The sequence below is a fragment of the Ceratotherium simum genome, chromosome 6 (genome assembly GCF_057802395.1).
Source record: "Ceratotherium simum simum isolate JZ-2026a chromosome 6, ASM5780239v1, whole genome shotgun sequence".
Classification (NCBI taxonomy): domain Eukaryota; kingdom Metazoa; phylum Chordata; class Mammalia; order Perissodactyla; family Rhinocerotidae; genus Ceratotherium; species Ceratotherium simum.
The window spans coordinates 53,448,643-53,463,995 of record NC_141905.1 but is presented as its reverse complement, the minus strand read 5'-3'; the positions used below and the strand labels follow the sequence as shown (position 1 = coordinate 53,463,995).

General features: G+C 38.0%; 1 protein-coding gene across 1 annotated transcript in view; it reads right to left on the bottom strand.

Annotated features, from left to right (window-relative positions):
- Positions 1–608: 608 nt before the first annotated feature.
- MARCHF5 (membrane associated ring-CH-type finger 5) overlaps positions 609–15,353 on the bottom strand; it is a 55,019-nt gene continuing 40,274 nt past the window's right edge. Inside the window, exons 3-6 of the mRNA XM_004427828.3 lie at positions 13,705–13,835; positions 4,887–5,070; positions 4,596–4,762; positions 609–3,517 (exon numbers count right to left, since the gene is read on the bottom strand). Coding sequence (XP_004427885.1) covers positions 3,401–3,517; positions 4,596–4,762; positions 4,887–5,070; positions 13,705–13,835 — 599 coding nt within the window. The 3' untranslated portion in view covers positions 609–3,400. The remainder of the gene's footprint in view (positions 3,518–4,595; positions 4,763–4,886; positions 5,071–13,704; positions 13,836–15,353) is intronic.

Below are 15,353 nucleotides of genomic sequence, written 5' to 3'. Positions count from 1 at the left end.
CAAGAGATAGGTTTTATAATTATTTTATTGATGAAGAAACTGAAGGTCTGAGAGGTAAAGTAATTTTCCCTATAAGTATCAGCTAGAATATGCACCCAGGACTGTTGGACTCTATGCCATTTCTCTTCTGCTAGTTTGTTTCTCAGATGCAGTTAATGAAATAACCTAGAAACAAAAAAATTCCCATGGATGGAAGGGCCTTTTTTTGATGTACTCATTCTAGAAGATTCTAATCTTCTTCAGAAACTTAATATCTCAGAGGAAGCAACTTGTTTTTTTTGAGTTCCCAACCCACTTCAATATACTTGAAGACACACTGTAGCATGAGACCACCCACAGACCTTATCTAGTGGCTTGTCTAATCACAGTCAGTCCAAGTGGCTCTGAGAGTAGGTGAGAGGAGATATTTTAAAAATTAGAACGTACTTGGAATTTAGGGCCAGCCTGCTTTTAAAATTAAGACAAATTCCTCCATAGTTTTTCAAAAATTCAGATTTTTACTAAAAGAAAAAAATCTCACTAGTATCTTGAGAACTATGACTTAAAAAGAATTATGTAGGTACAGAATTAATGAATTGTGTTTTCAGAGTTGTTCAACAAAGTACACCTGGAGAACATAAAAATTCTTTATTTAACCTAATCCAGCCAGTATTGAGATAGTCTGCTATATTAAAAACAAGATGTTTAAAAAAATTACAGCACAGTTAGCAGGGCAGTGACTAATTAAGTCACTAAATTTAATTTTATATTCTTCACAGTCATTCGATAATCATGTACTGATGAACAATATTTTCAGCCACTTTGGAGATGTTAACTTCTGCAAAGAATTCTACTAGTTGTCAATGAATTTTATAAAAGAAGTTTAAAACATTAAAGTTTATAGAAATAACACAGTAAAGCAATGTGAAAATAAACTAGAAAACACAAAACATACCCACCCATCCCAGAAGTCTGGGATCCCAGGATCCCTTTAACCTGTCCCCTAATGCCTTTCTCTTACTTGTTCCTCCCCTTTTCCTAGAGTGCGCACAGACTATTTAGCAATCAAGAAACAACTACTGCTCTGTAAGGGCTATTTTAAGCCTAAAGTGCCACTGTTTCTTTAATTTCTCAGTTAATTCCAGAAACAGTCCTCTAGGATAAGTACTACTTGCATTTCAGAAATGAAGAAAACTGTAGCTGAGAGCAAGTCAAGTCACTTGGCCAAAGTCGTACATACAGATAGTAAAAGCAGAATTAGGATATGAACCCAGGTCCATCCAACTTTAGTCAGCCCACGATCTTCTGCTGCTTCATGGTGGTGCAGGCCACCCTTTCTGAAGAGACTGGTAGGTACATGGTACTTCCTGAGCTAAGGCTCTTTAGATTTAAAGTGTTCAATTCCAGGGCTAGAGGCCACTCTGGTCCCCAGGCACTTGCAATTCCCTCCCCACAGCCCTAGAAACCCTTACCCCCTGCCCCCAAAGGATTACAGTTGTTTCCCTGGCCCTCAAAAGCCTTGATGCCAATAAAACCAAGTAGCTAATCCCTCATCTTGGGCATTAAAGTAGTAAATGGGGAACTGTGTGCTTGCATAACTTAACTTTAGTAAAGGCTGCCTAAAAGCTGTTCTTATAACAAAATTACACAGGAAATATCTCTTTTCATCTTGAAAATTAAAAGCCAATATATTTTATAATTACAACTATATAATCTAAGTTATTTTTATATATAATCATAGATTTTATATTTCTCCTTCAGAACTGTAGTAGTGTTTTCAAAAAGGCTGTCAGTCAAATATTCCCTTCCTCCCCAAATAATTACAATCTGAATGTTCAACAGCCATTTACATAAACTTCATGTTATAACTCAAAATTAAGACATTCATACTATAGAAAGGTACCAGTTTTAATTTACTAAAGTTAACATACATTATTGCAATCTAACATAGCTCAATCTATATGTGCTACACTCCTAAAGAGAAGTGTAAGGAGAAACGTTTATAATTGTCATGCATTATATACTGTGAACAAGAAAATAAATAGGGTTTTTGAAATTATCTTTAAAAAATTTGATTTTAATTAATGAAAATAACTGCAAGACCATTCCGATTGCTGAACAACCTTAAAAGGGCCACTACTGAAAACAGCTTAAAACAAATAATTGCTTTTGAAAAATGAATATAAAACTAAACAGTGATTATTAAGGTGCTAGCCTCATCAAAATGACAATTAAAATTTAAAAACGTTAGTATCGGTTTTTTAAAATAATAAATTGACTTAAGCCAAAAACAATGACCTCAATATTTACTCAATACTTCTTGTTTTCATAATTATCTCCTCACTGACTGGTATAAAAACAAAGAGCTCAAGGCCTCACCTTGGTTTACTCACTGCTGGTTTTCTATCTGTTGAAACTAGACCGTACACTACATAAAAGCAGGAATCAAGTCTGTCTTGTTCACCACTGTATCCCATAGCACTTTGCACAGTGCCTGGGCAAACAGAAGGTGATTAACAAATACCTGAATGACTGAATGAATGAAAGAGGAGAGTAAAATAACTTTATTGATTTTTTGCAAATCGTTCTCTGTGCTCAAACTATTATAAACTGGCAGATCTAATTCCTAGAAATAGGGATTTAAAAACTTTACTCCAGTGATGAAAGGACCTGATCTCTCTCTCTCTCTCTCTCACACACACACTCACAGTAATTAAGACTGCATGAGTCAAAATTACATTATGAACTATGAGATGTCAACATTATATAAATAAAATTTAATAGTGAAAAAGTGATCTGGAAGCCCTGTGAATTTTTACCCTACACATTTTGGAGGACATCACATGGGTTAAGAAAAACACAACAAAATCGCATTTGTTCAGATAATCATTTGAATGTTTACATACATTTTTGGTTTGTTATTTATTTATAACTAATTTAATTTACATTTCCTCATATTAACATATACTTCTGTTTAGCATGTAATCAAATTATGCCAGTGAGAAAAATCCTCATAGTACCTTCATTGGGTTGCTGATTCTAAGAAAACATTGAACATGAACATGTACAAAAGAGGCATTTGAATAAAACAGCATGTGCATTTTTAAATATTTGCACAGTTTGATCTTTACATTTCTGTCTGGAGAAAATACGAACAAAACCCAGAATAACCATGCTAAAATAATGTTCAGATGACAGCCATAAAAGAAGTACATACAAAACAATGAAAACAAATTATATCCTCAGGTTCCGTGATTACTGAGAGGATTTCCCCTGCCCTAAGTGCTTTATTATATTTCTTAAAAATATGAGAGCAGCAGCTTATCACAAGTCTCCACTATTGTGCATTAATGATGGAATCAAAACAACATAACAGACTCATAAGGATGAGAGAACTGCAAAACAACTAGAAGTCACAGTTTTATGCTTCTTCTTGTTCTGGATAATTTAGAATTTTGCGGTGTGCCTGACGTAGATATTGCTGCTGTTTGAAGTAAACCTTGAATGCTCCTTTTATGGCAACAAAAGCAATTCCACCCTAAAATAAAAAGGAAAATTAGCTTTTTATAAAGCAAACTTAGAGAAACATTATAATAAAAATAATTTTACTTAGATCACAAAGACATAGGCATTGATGCTAATTCAGATGACTGCAAATAAACAGTTTTCTTTTGTACTAGGGGGTTACATAGGGAGACACTACCGGTAACAGAGGTCAGAGACGCCTTCCCTGTTGTCCTATCTGAGTAATCTTTCTTCCACTTAGCTCTACGTCCATTCTGATAGAGCAGGGAGAATGCATGAGCACTATGTGCAGGCTCCACCAGAGGGGGAAAGTGGGAATAATAATAATGACATCAAACAACATAAGGGCTTACTATGTGCTAGTACTTCAAATGAATTAGCTCATTTAATCCTCACAATAATCCTGAGGTAGCTACCATTACTATCTCCATTCTACAGGAACAGAGAAGTCAAGAAATTTTTTCTTTCTTTTTTTTTTTTGCAGGGAAAGATTTGCCCTGAACTAACATACGTTGCCAATCTTCCTCTTATTTTTTTCCCTCCCCAAAGCCCCAGTGCATGGTTGTATACCATAGTTGTAAGTCCTTCTAGTTCTCCTATGTGAGCCACCACCACAACATGGCAACTGACAGTGATGTGGTTCCGTGACCGGAAAATGAACCCGGGCCGCTGAAGCAGTGAGAGTGCTGAACTTTAACCACTAGGCCGTCAGGGCTGGCTAGAGAAGTCAAGAAATATGACTTAGGTTTCTCAGCAAGGCAATATCTGTGATAGGATTTGAACCAGGCAATCTGACCCTAGAGCAGGTCTTCACCATAATCTTGTTTGGCAAGAGGGATGGGTGTGATGATTCATGGATATTCCAGGACAGAAATCACCCACAGCATGGTTCTGGAAGGCCAGAACCACTGCAGTGGATTTTCCCCTTTTTATCGCTATTGGATGACAGTGGGGATGAAACAGATGTTTAAGGCATAGGAGCCACAGAATGAACGTTTATATAGTCCCATTGGGATTTTTTAAAAAACAAATACACAGTTCATTCTCTTCTGTATAGTCACTTGAAAAAAAAAATATTAAAGCCATCTTACCAAGATTGTCCTTTGTAAATTAGAGTTAACACTACTGAACATCAGTTTACCAACTATTGTCGCAATAGTAGGAAAGACAAGGGCTCCACACAAAATTCGGGTGGCAGACACATGATCCGCTAAGGGATTAGCCTCAGCTGGAATTCGAGGAACAGGACAACCAATTCCTAGAGAAAAAAATGCAAGGTATTAGTGCTAATAAATCAGAAGAGCTAAAATATCTTTGCATGCTAGAATTCTTCCACGAGATTAATTTGGCATGCTCATTACAACCACAATTCAGGGCCTTACCTGGAAATATACTGTTCAAAATTTGTAGTTTATTTGAGTATTTGCGCCATAGTCTAAGCACGTAGTCCTCCCAGCGAATCATCTTGCCTAATATCAGCATGACAGGAATAGTAGGAAGTCCAATTAAAAGGAATAAAGGATCAGCTCTCTCCATAACATCCAGACCTTCTTTATGGCCTACAACCTGTGAAACAGATAGCATTTGCTAGAATCATTTCCTTATCTAATGAAGAGTTGCATGCTTAAGCTCAATTCATTTTAGAGGAAATGCTAAATTTCAGCAGAATACAGAAATAAAAAGTTTTAAAAATAAGCTGCAAAGCTATCAAGGCCTGATTTACTTATAAGAAGTGTCTCTGAATTCAAAGGAAAAAAGCTCCCATGCTATTTCATATTACATTGGAATAAAAGCTTTAAAAATGGTTGACCCACATTGATAACATTTCAATAGAGGGGAGGGGACTTCTGGTTTTTGCTTCCATTCTTCTGATTTGGTTAGACTGGGCTATAATTTTAGGTCCTATTTATCTTCCAGTAGAGCATCTGTTTTCCCACTCTTCCTACTAGGAGGTAAGCATAGCCAGCCAAGGGGCAGGACAGGCCTTCAGGAGATGGCCTGAAGGCTCACTTCTCTTTGGCTCTTTTTCCGCACTCAGTGGTGTCTGGGATAGAGTGTGATCTCTCTGGCTGGCTAAATGCCTGCTCTACACAGCTAACTCTCCTAAAATGCAATTTCAAGGTCTGGGTTTGGGGGACTGTAGTAGGGGGTCCAGTTTTGGATAGAGGTTCCAGTCATTTTTTCCAATCCAAGAACCTTAGGATGCCCTATCTATGGAGTAATGAAGCTAAAGCAATCTTTTCCCTCTCATCTGGGTCTTGGGGCTATTTCTCAACTGGTTTAGATCCCAGAGGGCAAGAAGGCCATGATTAATTGGGATTTGTGAATCTCCATACTTCCCCTCCCAGCAGAATCCTTCTCACCTGCTGATCACTCTTGGCCTTACACTTCTCTTAACATCACCCTTTTGTTGGGCAGCTTCTTACTTTTAACTAGAGAATTTCCCTGAAAATTCTATTTCAAAAGTCTAAATGACCTCCCTTTAGCTGAAAGTCTCAACTGCTCGCAAATTAAACATATTTCTCTGAGGGATTATTCTTGGCAGTTATGAGAGGGGAAAGAGACTATTTCAGAACCCAGGTATCACACAGTAGGGCAACAGCTTGATAGAAGGACACTACTATAAAGGACTCTAGTTTTTCGGATCACACATGAGGAAAAAGCCAGGAAGAAAAGATTGAAAAAGACTTTGCCTATATCTTTGATAGGGAAGAGAGAAAAGGAAGAGAGCAAAGAAGGTAGGAAAGACTAAAAGCTGCCAGGCACCATATATACTCAGGAAAGCAAGGTCATGCAAAAGTAAATGGGATTTTTTAAAAAACGAGATGCCCTCTATGTCAGCTATTAGCGCAGATTTTCTAGGCGGACTATAAGGAGATGTGAAATAAGGTCAAGCTGAGAACAGTCAGGGCAAATTGAAATTCTAGACAACAGACTGGATCCAGGTAAAAATATTTTATAGAAGTTATGTGGAGAGGACCAAAATGGGTGCTTTTAAAATTTCAGCTAGGGATATACCTCAGACTAGCACTTGGTTAATTTATCTAACCAACATGTAACATTAAACGTTTTTAGGGGCTGGCCCGGTGGCACAGTGGTTAAGTTTATGTGCTCCACTTTGGAGGCCTGGGGTTCGCAGGTTCAAATCCCGGGCATGGATTGATGTACTGCTCATCAAGCCATGCTGTGGCAGCGTCCCATGTACAAAATGGAGGAAGATGGGCACAGGTGTTAGCTCAGGGCCAATCTTCCTCAGCAAAAAAGAGGAGGATTGGCAACAGATGTCAGCTCAGGGTCGGTCTTCCTTACAAAAAAAGAAAAAAACGTTTTTAAATATCAAATGGTCAAAAACCATGGTATCAGTATCTGATATTCTTCTGTGTCTCCAGGGAGAAACTTAACAACTTCACATCTTGTATGTGACGGATGATCGTTTTGAGTTGCCCTTTACAATTTCACTTTAGTGAAATAGTCTGGTTCACAATATTTCATAAGCCCTAATCCTACACTGGTGGCAAAAGTGGATGAGATCAGCCCAGAGATTGTGTTTTTACCTATAATGCTTTTCCAGGACATTTCATTTTTATGTCATTTTATTATTTTCAATATAACGATCACTTTAAAGTTACAACTAACTGTGATTTAAATACTCTCAAAGTGTTAGCAAATAAATTCAGAAATTTGAAAAATTCCTTTATTGGGTTATATATCTTTAGAATTTAGTATTTAAAGCAGAATGAATATTCAGCTATGGACTATAGTAAAGGAAAGTTTATTCGTCACACGTAGCAGTAAAAACTTACAACTAGGTGTCTAAGGATGAGGAAACAAAAAAGGAAATAGAGCAAAGAGTGAGCAAAGGCCCACTGTCCCACTTGTTAAAGCTGAAGTGAGAGATGCTCTGTGCTCGAGCTGAGGCTCACCATGCATACATACTTGCATGCATACATTCATTCATTCAACTGAATACTGATTATGTGCCAGACACAGGCCTAGGTGCTGAGGATAAAATGGTGAGCTAAATAGATGTCTTTTGAAGGTGAAAGACAATCAAATCAAACAAATGTGCAACTATAAATGCTGTAAAGGAAGTAGGACAGTATAACATCTGTAGTACACCACCTGCTACTACAGTCAGACTCAAGAGCAATAAATGAAAGCTGAATTAAGCAACGGGGCTGATTTAACTTGGGTCAATATAGAACCAGCAAGCTGTGTGTGAGATCAATGTACATTCTAGTTTTATGCCCCAAGATTTAAAAACAGATTATTTTCAAGACTTCAGTTTTAGAGTGAGATTGAGGAACTATAGAATGCCTTCTCTAAGAATTTGTTATCCATGTATTAAAAAGGCCTATAGAACTGTAGGTTGAGAAAAAAGTTTGTTTTTCTGCTTTAGAGCTAAAAGCTAGATCTTCATATCCAGCTAGGACTGCAGTTCACTAATGCTGAAAAGGCTAAGTTTTGATTGAGGCCTGATCTTTTAAAACACTGCTTATTAGAACCCTACTTTTATTTATTTTATTTATTTATTTATTGTTTTTGTGTGAGGAAGATCAGCCCTGAGCTAACAGCCACGCCAATCCTCCTCTTTTTGCTGAGGAAGACCGGGCCTGAGCTAACATCTGTGCCCATCTTCCTCCACTGTATGTGGGACGCTGCCACAGCGTGGCCTGACAAGTGGTGCGTCGGTGTGTGCTGGGGATCTGAACCCAGGCCGCCAGCAGTGGGGCACGCACACTTAACCACTATGCCACTGGCCAGCCCAGAACCCTACTTTTAAATGGGAGGATGGGAACAGTGATGAACTAATAGGTTTTCTTAGTCAGATTTAAGTATAGTGTAATTAAAAATGGACAATGCGGGGCCAGCCCCCAGTGGCGCAAGCAGTTAAGTGCGCCCGCTCTGCTGCAGCGGCCCGGGGTTGGCTGGTTCAGATCCCGGGCCTGCACCAATGTGCTGCTTGTCCAGCCATGCTGTGGCGGCGTCCCATATATAAGTAGAGGAAGATGGGCACAGATGTTAGCTCAGGGCCAATCTTCCTCAGCAAAAAGAGGATTGGTATCAGATGTTAGCTCAGGGCTGATCTTCCACACACACACACACACACACACACACACACACACACACACACACACAAAGGACAACGCTTATGGGGGTGTCTTGACACTAGAGACAAAAGTGGAACTAGTCTGTATATTAAGGTTCCATTGTTCAAGGATAAAATGTTTCAGCTGCCTTTGGAACCAGGTTTCACTTAAGGAGCCTTAGATTAGGGACAGGAGTCCTAACGCTTCTTCTTTCTGTGTGGTACTGGACATGTAAACTCTCTGAACCTGTAAAGTAGGAATAGTTGATAGTATCTACGTCACAAGATTGCTGTAGGGATTAAATGCATCAGTGCCTGAAAGGTGTTCAGCCCAGTGCTGGGGAAAAAAAGTTGTATCATGCTGTCTTTTCGATAAAAACATAAGTGGACTGTCCCATTCAACTTCCTCACAACTAACAGGGATTGAACCTAAGACTGGTTCATGGAGAAATAAATGGGAATAAATGGGAAAAGATTAGTGGCATGATTCCTTAATCTGATTTACTTGAACTTCAGAGTAGTGAGAGAACAAAAGGAAAAGAAACAATCAAGTGTTAAACAGAAAACCCTAAACACTGCTGGTGGTATATAGTGGGGCACATTGCCTCTCAAATATGCTCTGATAGGTAAAAGTCTTCCCATACTCTTAAATCACCCAACAGTACCTACTTACTGTCACAGCTAATCTCTCTCATTTCTGGGCTAAAAAAAAAATCTTTTCAAGTAAACAGTACATGTGAAGGTTATTTCTAAATGGTAACACATAATCTATATGTATTATCATAATTTTAGATCTCCTTTACTGTCACCATTAACCAACATGTTCATTTTTGTCTCCTTGTTTGTATCATTTTCTCCCCTCGACCAATCCAAATTACTTTGTTCTAGGGTCAGCTCAAGACTTACTTTTTTCATAACTTCAAATGATCTTTCACTTTTACTGAATTAAAATACTGTTTATGTGGTCTTCTGCACTCTCTTCACATTTGTTTATATAACCTTATAATAGTTCTCAAGTTGATCACTTATGTATAGCTTGTCTTAAAACTGTATTCCTTGAGGCTGGGGATCAGGGCTTTCAATTTATTTCGTACTTTACACAGACCTCAGCTGAGTGTTAAGTTTTTTTTTTTTTTTTTAGTGAGGAAGATTGGCCCTGAGCTAATATCTGTTGCCAACCTTCCTCTTTTTGCTTGAGTAAGATGGTCCCTGAACTAACATCTGTGCCAATCTTCCTCTACTTTGTATGTGGGATGCCGCCACAGCATGGCTTGATGAGCAGTGTGTAGGCCCGCCCCGTGTCTGAACCTGCGAACCCCAAGGTGCCGAAGCAGAGCACGTGAACTTAACCACTATGCCGCCAGGCCAGCCCCAGTGTTAACTTTTTGAACGAATCATACCAATATGGTTAAAAATGCCAAAATGCAGCTGGTAGCCCTTTTCAGAGAATACAAACTATATTCCTTAATTAGCTCCTATTGTTGAAGTGTCCCATTAATTATCAAAATTCTTTTAAGATTGAGATAGCCTAAAATCTTTTCCTCAAAAAGAGCCATCCCACTTCTTATGGTCAATTACGTCTTAAGAGAAATCACTCAATCTCAGAGGGCTTAGTTTCCTCATCTGCAAAAAATATACCTCTGTATAATGTATTTGTACATTAAATAATGTATAATCTGCTCTAAGTTTTCATGTCTTTGTCAGTCCCAGTGAATCATCCTGAACCTCTCTGATCTAATGATGTACTGATACTCATTATTGGAGTTTAACAAATTATTGCAGAGAATATAATCAGTCAAACAAACCTGTTACTACCTGAGAGAACCCGTCATATATAAAAAAATCAATATTTATGAAAGCCTTTTAAGTGTTAGTCTCTGTGTATATGCTATACAGGGAATATATAAGTATAAGATAGTCTCAACTTGCAAGGAAATTACCTTCTAATAGGAAAAGTAAGGCCTGAATACAGAGAAAGTTAAATAACTAGGTACTCTATATAAGAAATATCACTTGGTCAACACAAGATTAGCTGCCATCTAAGGAATGAAAATGTCATGAATGCAGAGGAAGAAGAAATTACAGCAGGCAGGAGTTGCCTGGTAAGCTTCATGGAGGAAAAGTGGCTGAACTAAGACTAGAAGGAGGTTAGATTTGGATAAGTAGAGAGAAGACTGGAAGGACAGGTATTAGGCAGGAGGGTGATATAAGCCAAAGGAACAGAGGTGAAAAATGAAACAACATAAGGATGGGTTAGAGGAGACAGCCCAATGGCTTCGAAGTAAAATGAAGTAAGATTGTGAACGACCCTGCATAACAAATCAGATTAAGGAAATCTTTTTCAAGTCAAAGATTCTCAATCTTTATCCACTACACTCATGACAAATGATGGTTTACTATTTATGATCCATTCCAGTGACTATATCCAGATTTTTGAGGTGTCATCACATTTTATGAAAAAGTCTTGCAATACTCTCACCACAACTATTAAGGGAGCAACTGGAAAGGCTGCTCACCATGTACCCTGGCGTAGAGAGATTATGTGCAATTTCTACAATATTACATAACGTCCTTGATCTCCTTTTCTTCTATGCACTCTCTTATATTAAAGAAAAAGCAAGTTATATCATCTACAAACACAAGTGTATTAACTATTACTAAGTTACTTATGAAACACTTAACCAATCTAGGTACTGCTTTTGAAAACCCATGACTTAAGGCAGACAGGACAGTAAGCTTGGAGTAAGATGTTGAAGGTATTATTTTAGGAAGATTCATTTGGAAGGATGGATTGATAGAAGAGAAAGAAGTTAGACAAACCAATCAAAGGCTCCTTCAGCCATCCAGGTATGATGGGGGAGCAATAAGAAGTTGGGCAGTAAAGACTGTGGAAAGGAAGCCAAAAATGTAAGACATATCAGGATGGAAATTGCTTGGACTTAGTCAGTGGACCGGATATTGGGCTATTAAGTAGAAAGAGTTAAAGGTAATCCTAAGAACGTAGGGTATAAATTGAGTAGATGGGAAAACAAGAGTAAGAATCAAAGAGAAAGAGAAATTATAATGGGGAATAAATTGAGGTTTCAAATTGAGGAAAAGACAAGTTTGAGTTCAATAATATTGAGTGTGAAGTCACCAGAGGTCATTTAAGGAGAAGGGTCAAGTTGCTATTTTAGGACTGGATTTGGGGAAAGATTAGAGCGAAAGACATGGATCTGAACACAAAAAGCACAGAGATGATAGCTGGAAATCTTTAAGGAAGGGGTACAAACAGAGAAGAGTCAAGGGCCTGGGACTAAATCTTGAAATTTAAGTCTGTCTAATCTTCATCAACAGTTATTGATCGTAGCATTGCTTTGTAATAGCAAAAAACTGGAAGCAACTAATTGTCTAATCAATAAGAGACTGGTTAGTAAATTGTTGTAATTCTTTTTTTTTTTTTTTTTTGAGTGGCATTGGTGTTTTGTTTTAATATGGGAGTACTGAACATGTACGTGAGTTTGGATGTAAAACATTCTACCTTTAAAAATGAACAACTGAAAACAAACTCCAGAACCATGCACGATTTGGGTATTACACTGTAGACTAATTAATGCAATACAAATTAGTGACCAATTTTCAAGGAATTAAAATATAACAAAACTATCAATAACGTTGTGTGTAGAATAATTAAATTGTTTCATGATTAAGGATGCATGCGATCTTCCTAGAGTGCCTGTAGTCATAATTATCCACATGGGTTATCATTGCCCTGTAGATGTAGGCACGTATTGTCTGATGAAGAAGTCCTTTCCATGACAAGCCAGACAAGCTAGCTTTGACTGTGGCTGGATGGCATTCCAGAGGCAACTCTTCCCTAATGTGCTCAATAATGTCTTATTCCCTGGCACACAGAGAATTTGACTTGATCACCCCCCGAGTCCTTCCAGACTGGCAATTTGACAAGCATACTACCGGGTTCTTGGCTATTTACTTTCCATTCTGCCAAAGAGCTTCCACCTGGCACAGAGATAACTACTCCCTGGCCACCAATTCTGTCTTTATAGAAGTACTTTATGCCAGTTCTCTGAATATTGATTGGACCCTTTTGATCTAAGTCATGTTCTGAAAATAGCTTACTCATCCATAAAATAGGGATAGAGCAACTTCCCGTGCTAGTATCATGGATGAGAAAGACTCAACTCTGTACAATAATGGTAGAGTTGCCCAGTGCCTTGGGATATTGTTGTCATAGTGACAGCAGGCTTCTCTGACACCTGTGATACTAAATACTGCGTGGTGTAGCAAAACCCACAAATTTCAGGACTCCAAAAACCTCCGTTAGAGTTCCAGTTTATAAGCTGTGCAAACTGAAGCAAGTTGCTCAGTCTCTGCCCCTTGGTTTGCTCAATGTGAAAACTCAGGACCACTACATCTTTCCTGAATCTTCCTGGTGCAGGGCTTTCCCATCTGAAAAAGGATAAAGATGGACTTGGTCAGAGGTTCTTCACCTTCTCCGGTCACACAGCTCTGGGACATCCATGATAGTTCGTCCTACATGCAAACTTCACCTGTCATTCATGTGGTGGCAGACCCCTTCTCTCTACCAGTTCTAGAGGCTGGAAGTCTGGGATCAGGGTACCAGGATGGTTGAGTGAGGGCTCTCTTGGTGGTCCAAGACTCCTCGTTGTATCCTTACATGGTAGAAGGGAAATTGTTGTAATTCTATACATAGAATGCTATGCAGATTTCTGCACACTTATATGAAAAGATCTCCACGATGCACTGTTTGCGAAAAAAGAGGGATGCAGCTCTGACATGTTTCCTTTAAGGTAAAAAAAAAAAACGTGCGTGTGTGTGAACATATTTTTCTTGCATATGCACAAAGTAAGTCTGGAAGAACATATATGAAACTAATAATAGTGGCTACCTCGGGAGTGAGGGGGAACCTGGGCAAATGAAGGACAGGAGTAAGACTTTTCACTAGATAACTTTTTGTATGTTTTCTTATTTTTAAACCATAGAATGTTATTACTTATTCAAAATAATAAATTTAAAAACTCTTAACAAAAATCTTTTTAATAGATCTTCACATCAAAAGTAATATCATTGAATAGAGTAAAATAGTGAACCTGCATCACTGTCACTGCTCCATAAGTCACAGCTGTCCAATAGATAGAGCCAACCATTATTCCTGCTGCAGCAAATGGACAGGCTTTTGAGATCAGTCTATCTGCAAGATCCAACACGTAAACAACTGGACCTGTAACACAAAGAAAACAAGTAAAGTTTCAACACAAGACAGCTTTTTTTTAAACGACTTGTTCAATATTTTCCACAGATCTAAAATATTTTTATGAAGTTGGATGTTCTGATGTTTTAGAAATAACTGTTAAAAATGTGATAGGAACCTAGATTTAAATAGATTTAGAATTTCTCAGCCATTTGCATGAACAGCTAAGTTTTACTTCCTAAATTCTAAGAAATAGCCTCTTCATATTTTAATTTTTATCAGTAACTGTAAGAGTAAAGCCTCAAACACAGCTTTTTTTTTTAATAATTTTATTTATTTATTTTTTCCCCCAAAGCCCCAGTAGATAGTTGTATGTCATAGCTGCACATCCTTCCAGTTGCTGTACGTGGGACGCAGCCTCAGCATGGCCGGAGAATCGGCGCGTCGGTGCGCGCCCGGGATTCGAACCGGGCCGCCAGCAGCAGAGCGCGCGCACTATGCCAAGCCACGGGGCCGGCCCCACAGCTGCTTCTTATAAAGGAAATAGTTCTCTCACTTCTATCTCTTTATCACACTGGCTACTGCAGAATGAAACAACCATTTCAGCTTGCTCTTTTCAAACAGTTCCTGGCCACAATTAGATTCTTTAGTACTCGGCAAGAATATCACTTCTTTGACTTCACTCATTACTTCCTTGGTACAGTGTATGAAGGTGGTAACCAAGGCTATTTCCTTATAGTTACATAAAGTCAGTCTATCTTACTCTGATTTTCAATATGCTATTATTTAGTTGAGTATCCTTCTCTAACAAATCTCTTTTAATGATCATGATGCCAGTTTCTATGGCATTCCAACAGTTGTATGTGCCAATTATGCTGCTATTATTATGTGCTTACTGTGGAATTTGCTATTATCTCTCTCTGGAAGTTATTTGGAATAGCCAAATTTGGAGGTATTCTAATAACTGCCATTAAGCTCAATATAATGTAGCTCCAGAATTTTCCAGAATAGTAGAAGGGTCTCAGGCCTGAATCAGAGCAAGGCGTAAAGAATTGGATATTTAAGTTTAACCAAAGGAATATGAAACCATGATTTAGTAATCATCACTATTTGTTGAATATCCTCTACATACAAACTATTACTTAAGACATTTTCTTAGAAATATTTAAGAGTTATTACCTACCTTCTGGGGGCTTACAATCTACCGGAAGATGCTGTACACAAAAACAATTTATTTTCATTATACAAAAAAACTAACATAGCAATACGATGGTAAAATAATTAAACATGTAAGAACAAGCATCCATTTACGGAGCCCTAATCAATACTCCCCCTGATCACTGGAGCCAGTAATATCATTAGTCACTGTACAAAGAGACCACATTATAAAGTAGGAAGAACATCAGGAGAAATGTCAAAGGACCCATGATTTAAATTTAGCATATTTACTTACTATTGTCAAATTCTAACTTATATAACACTTAAAACTATGACAAAGTATCTTTTGGGACCAAAGAAGTAAAGTAATACTAGTTCAGTATGTACTGA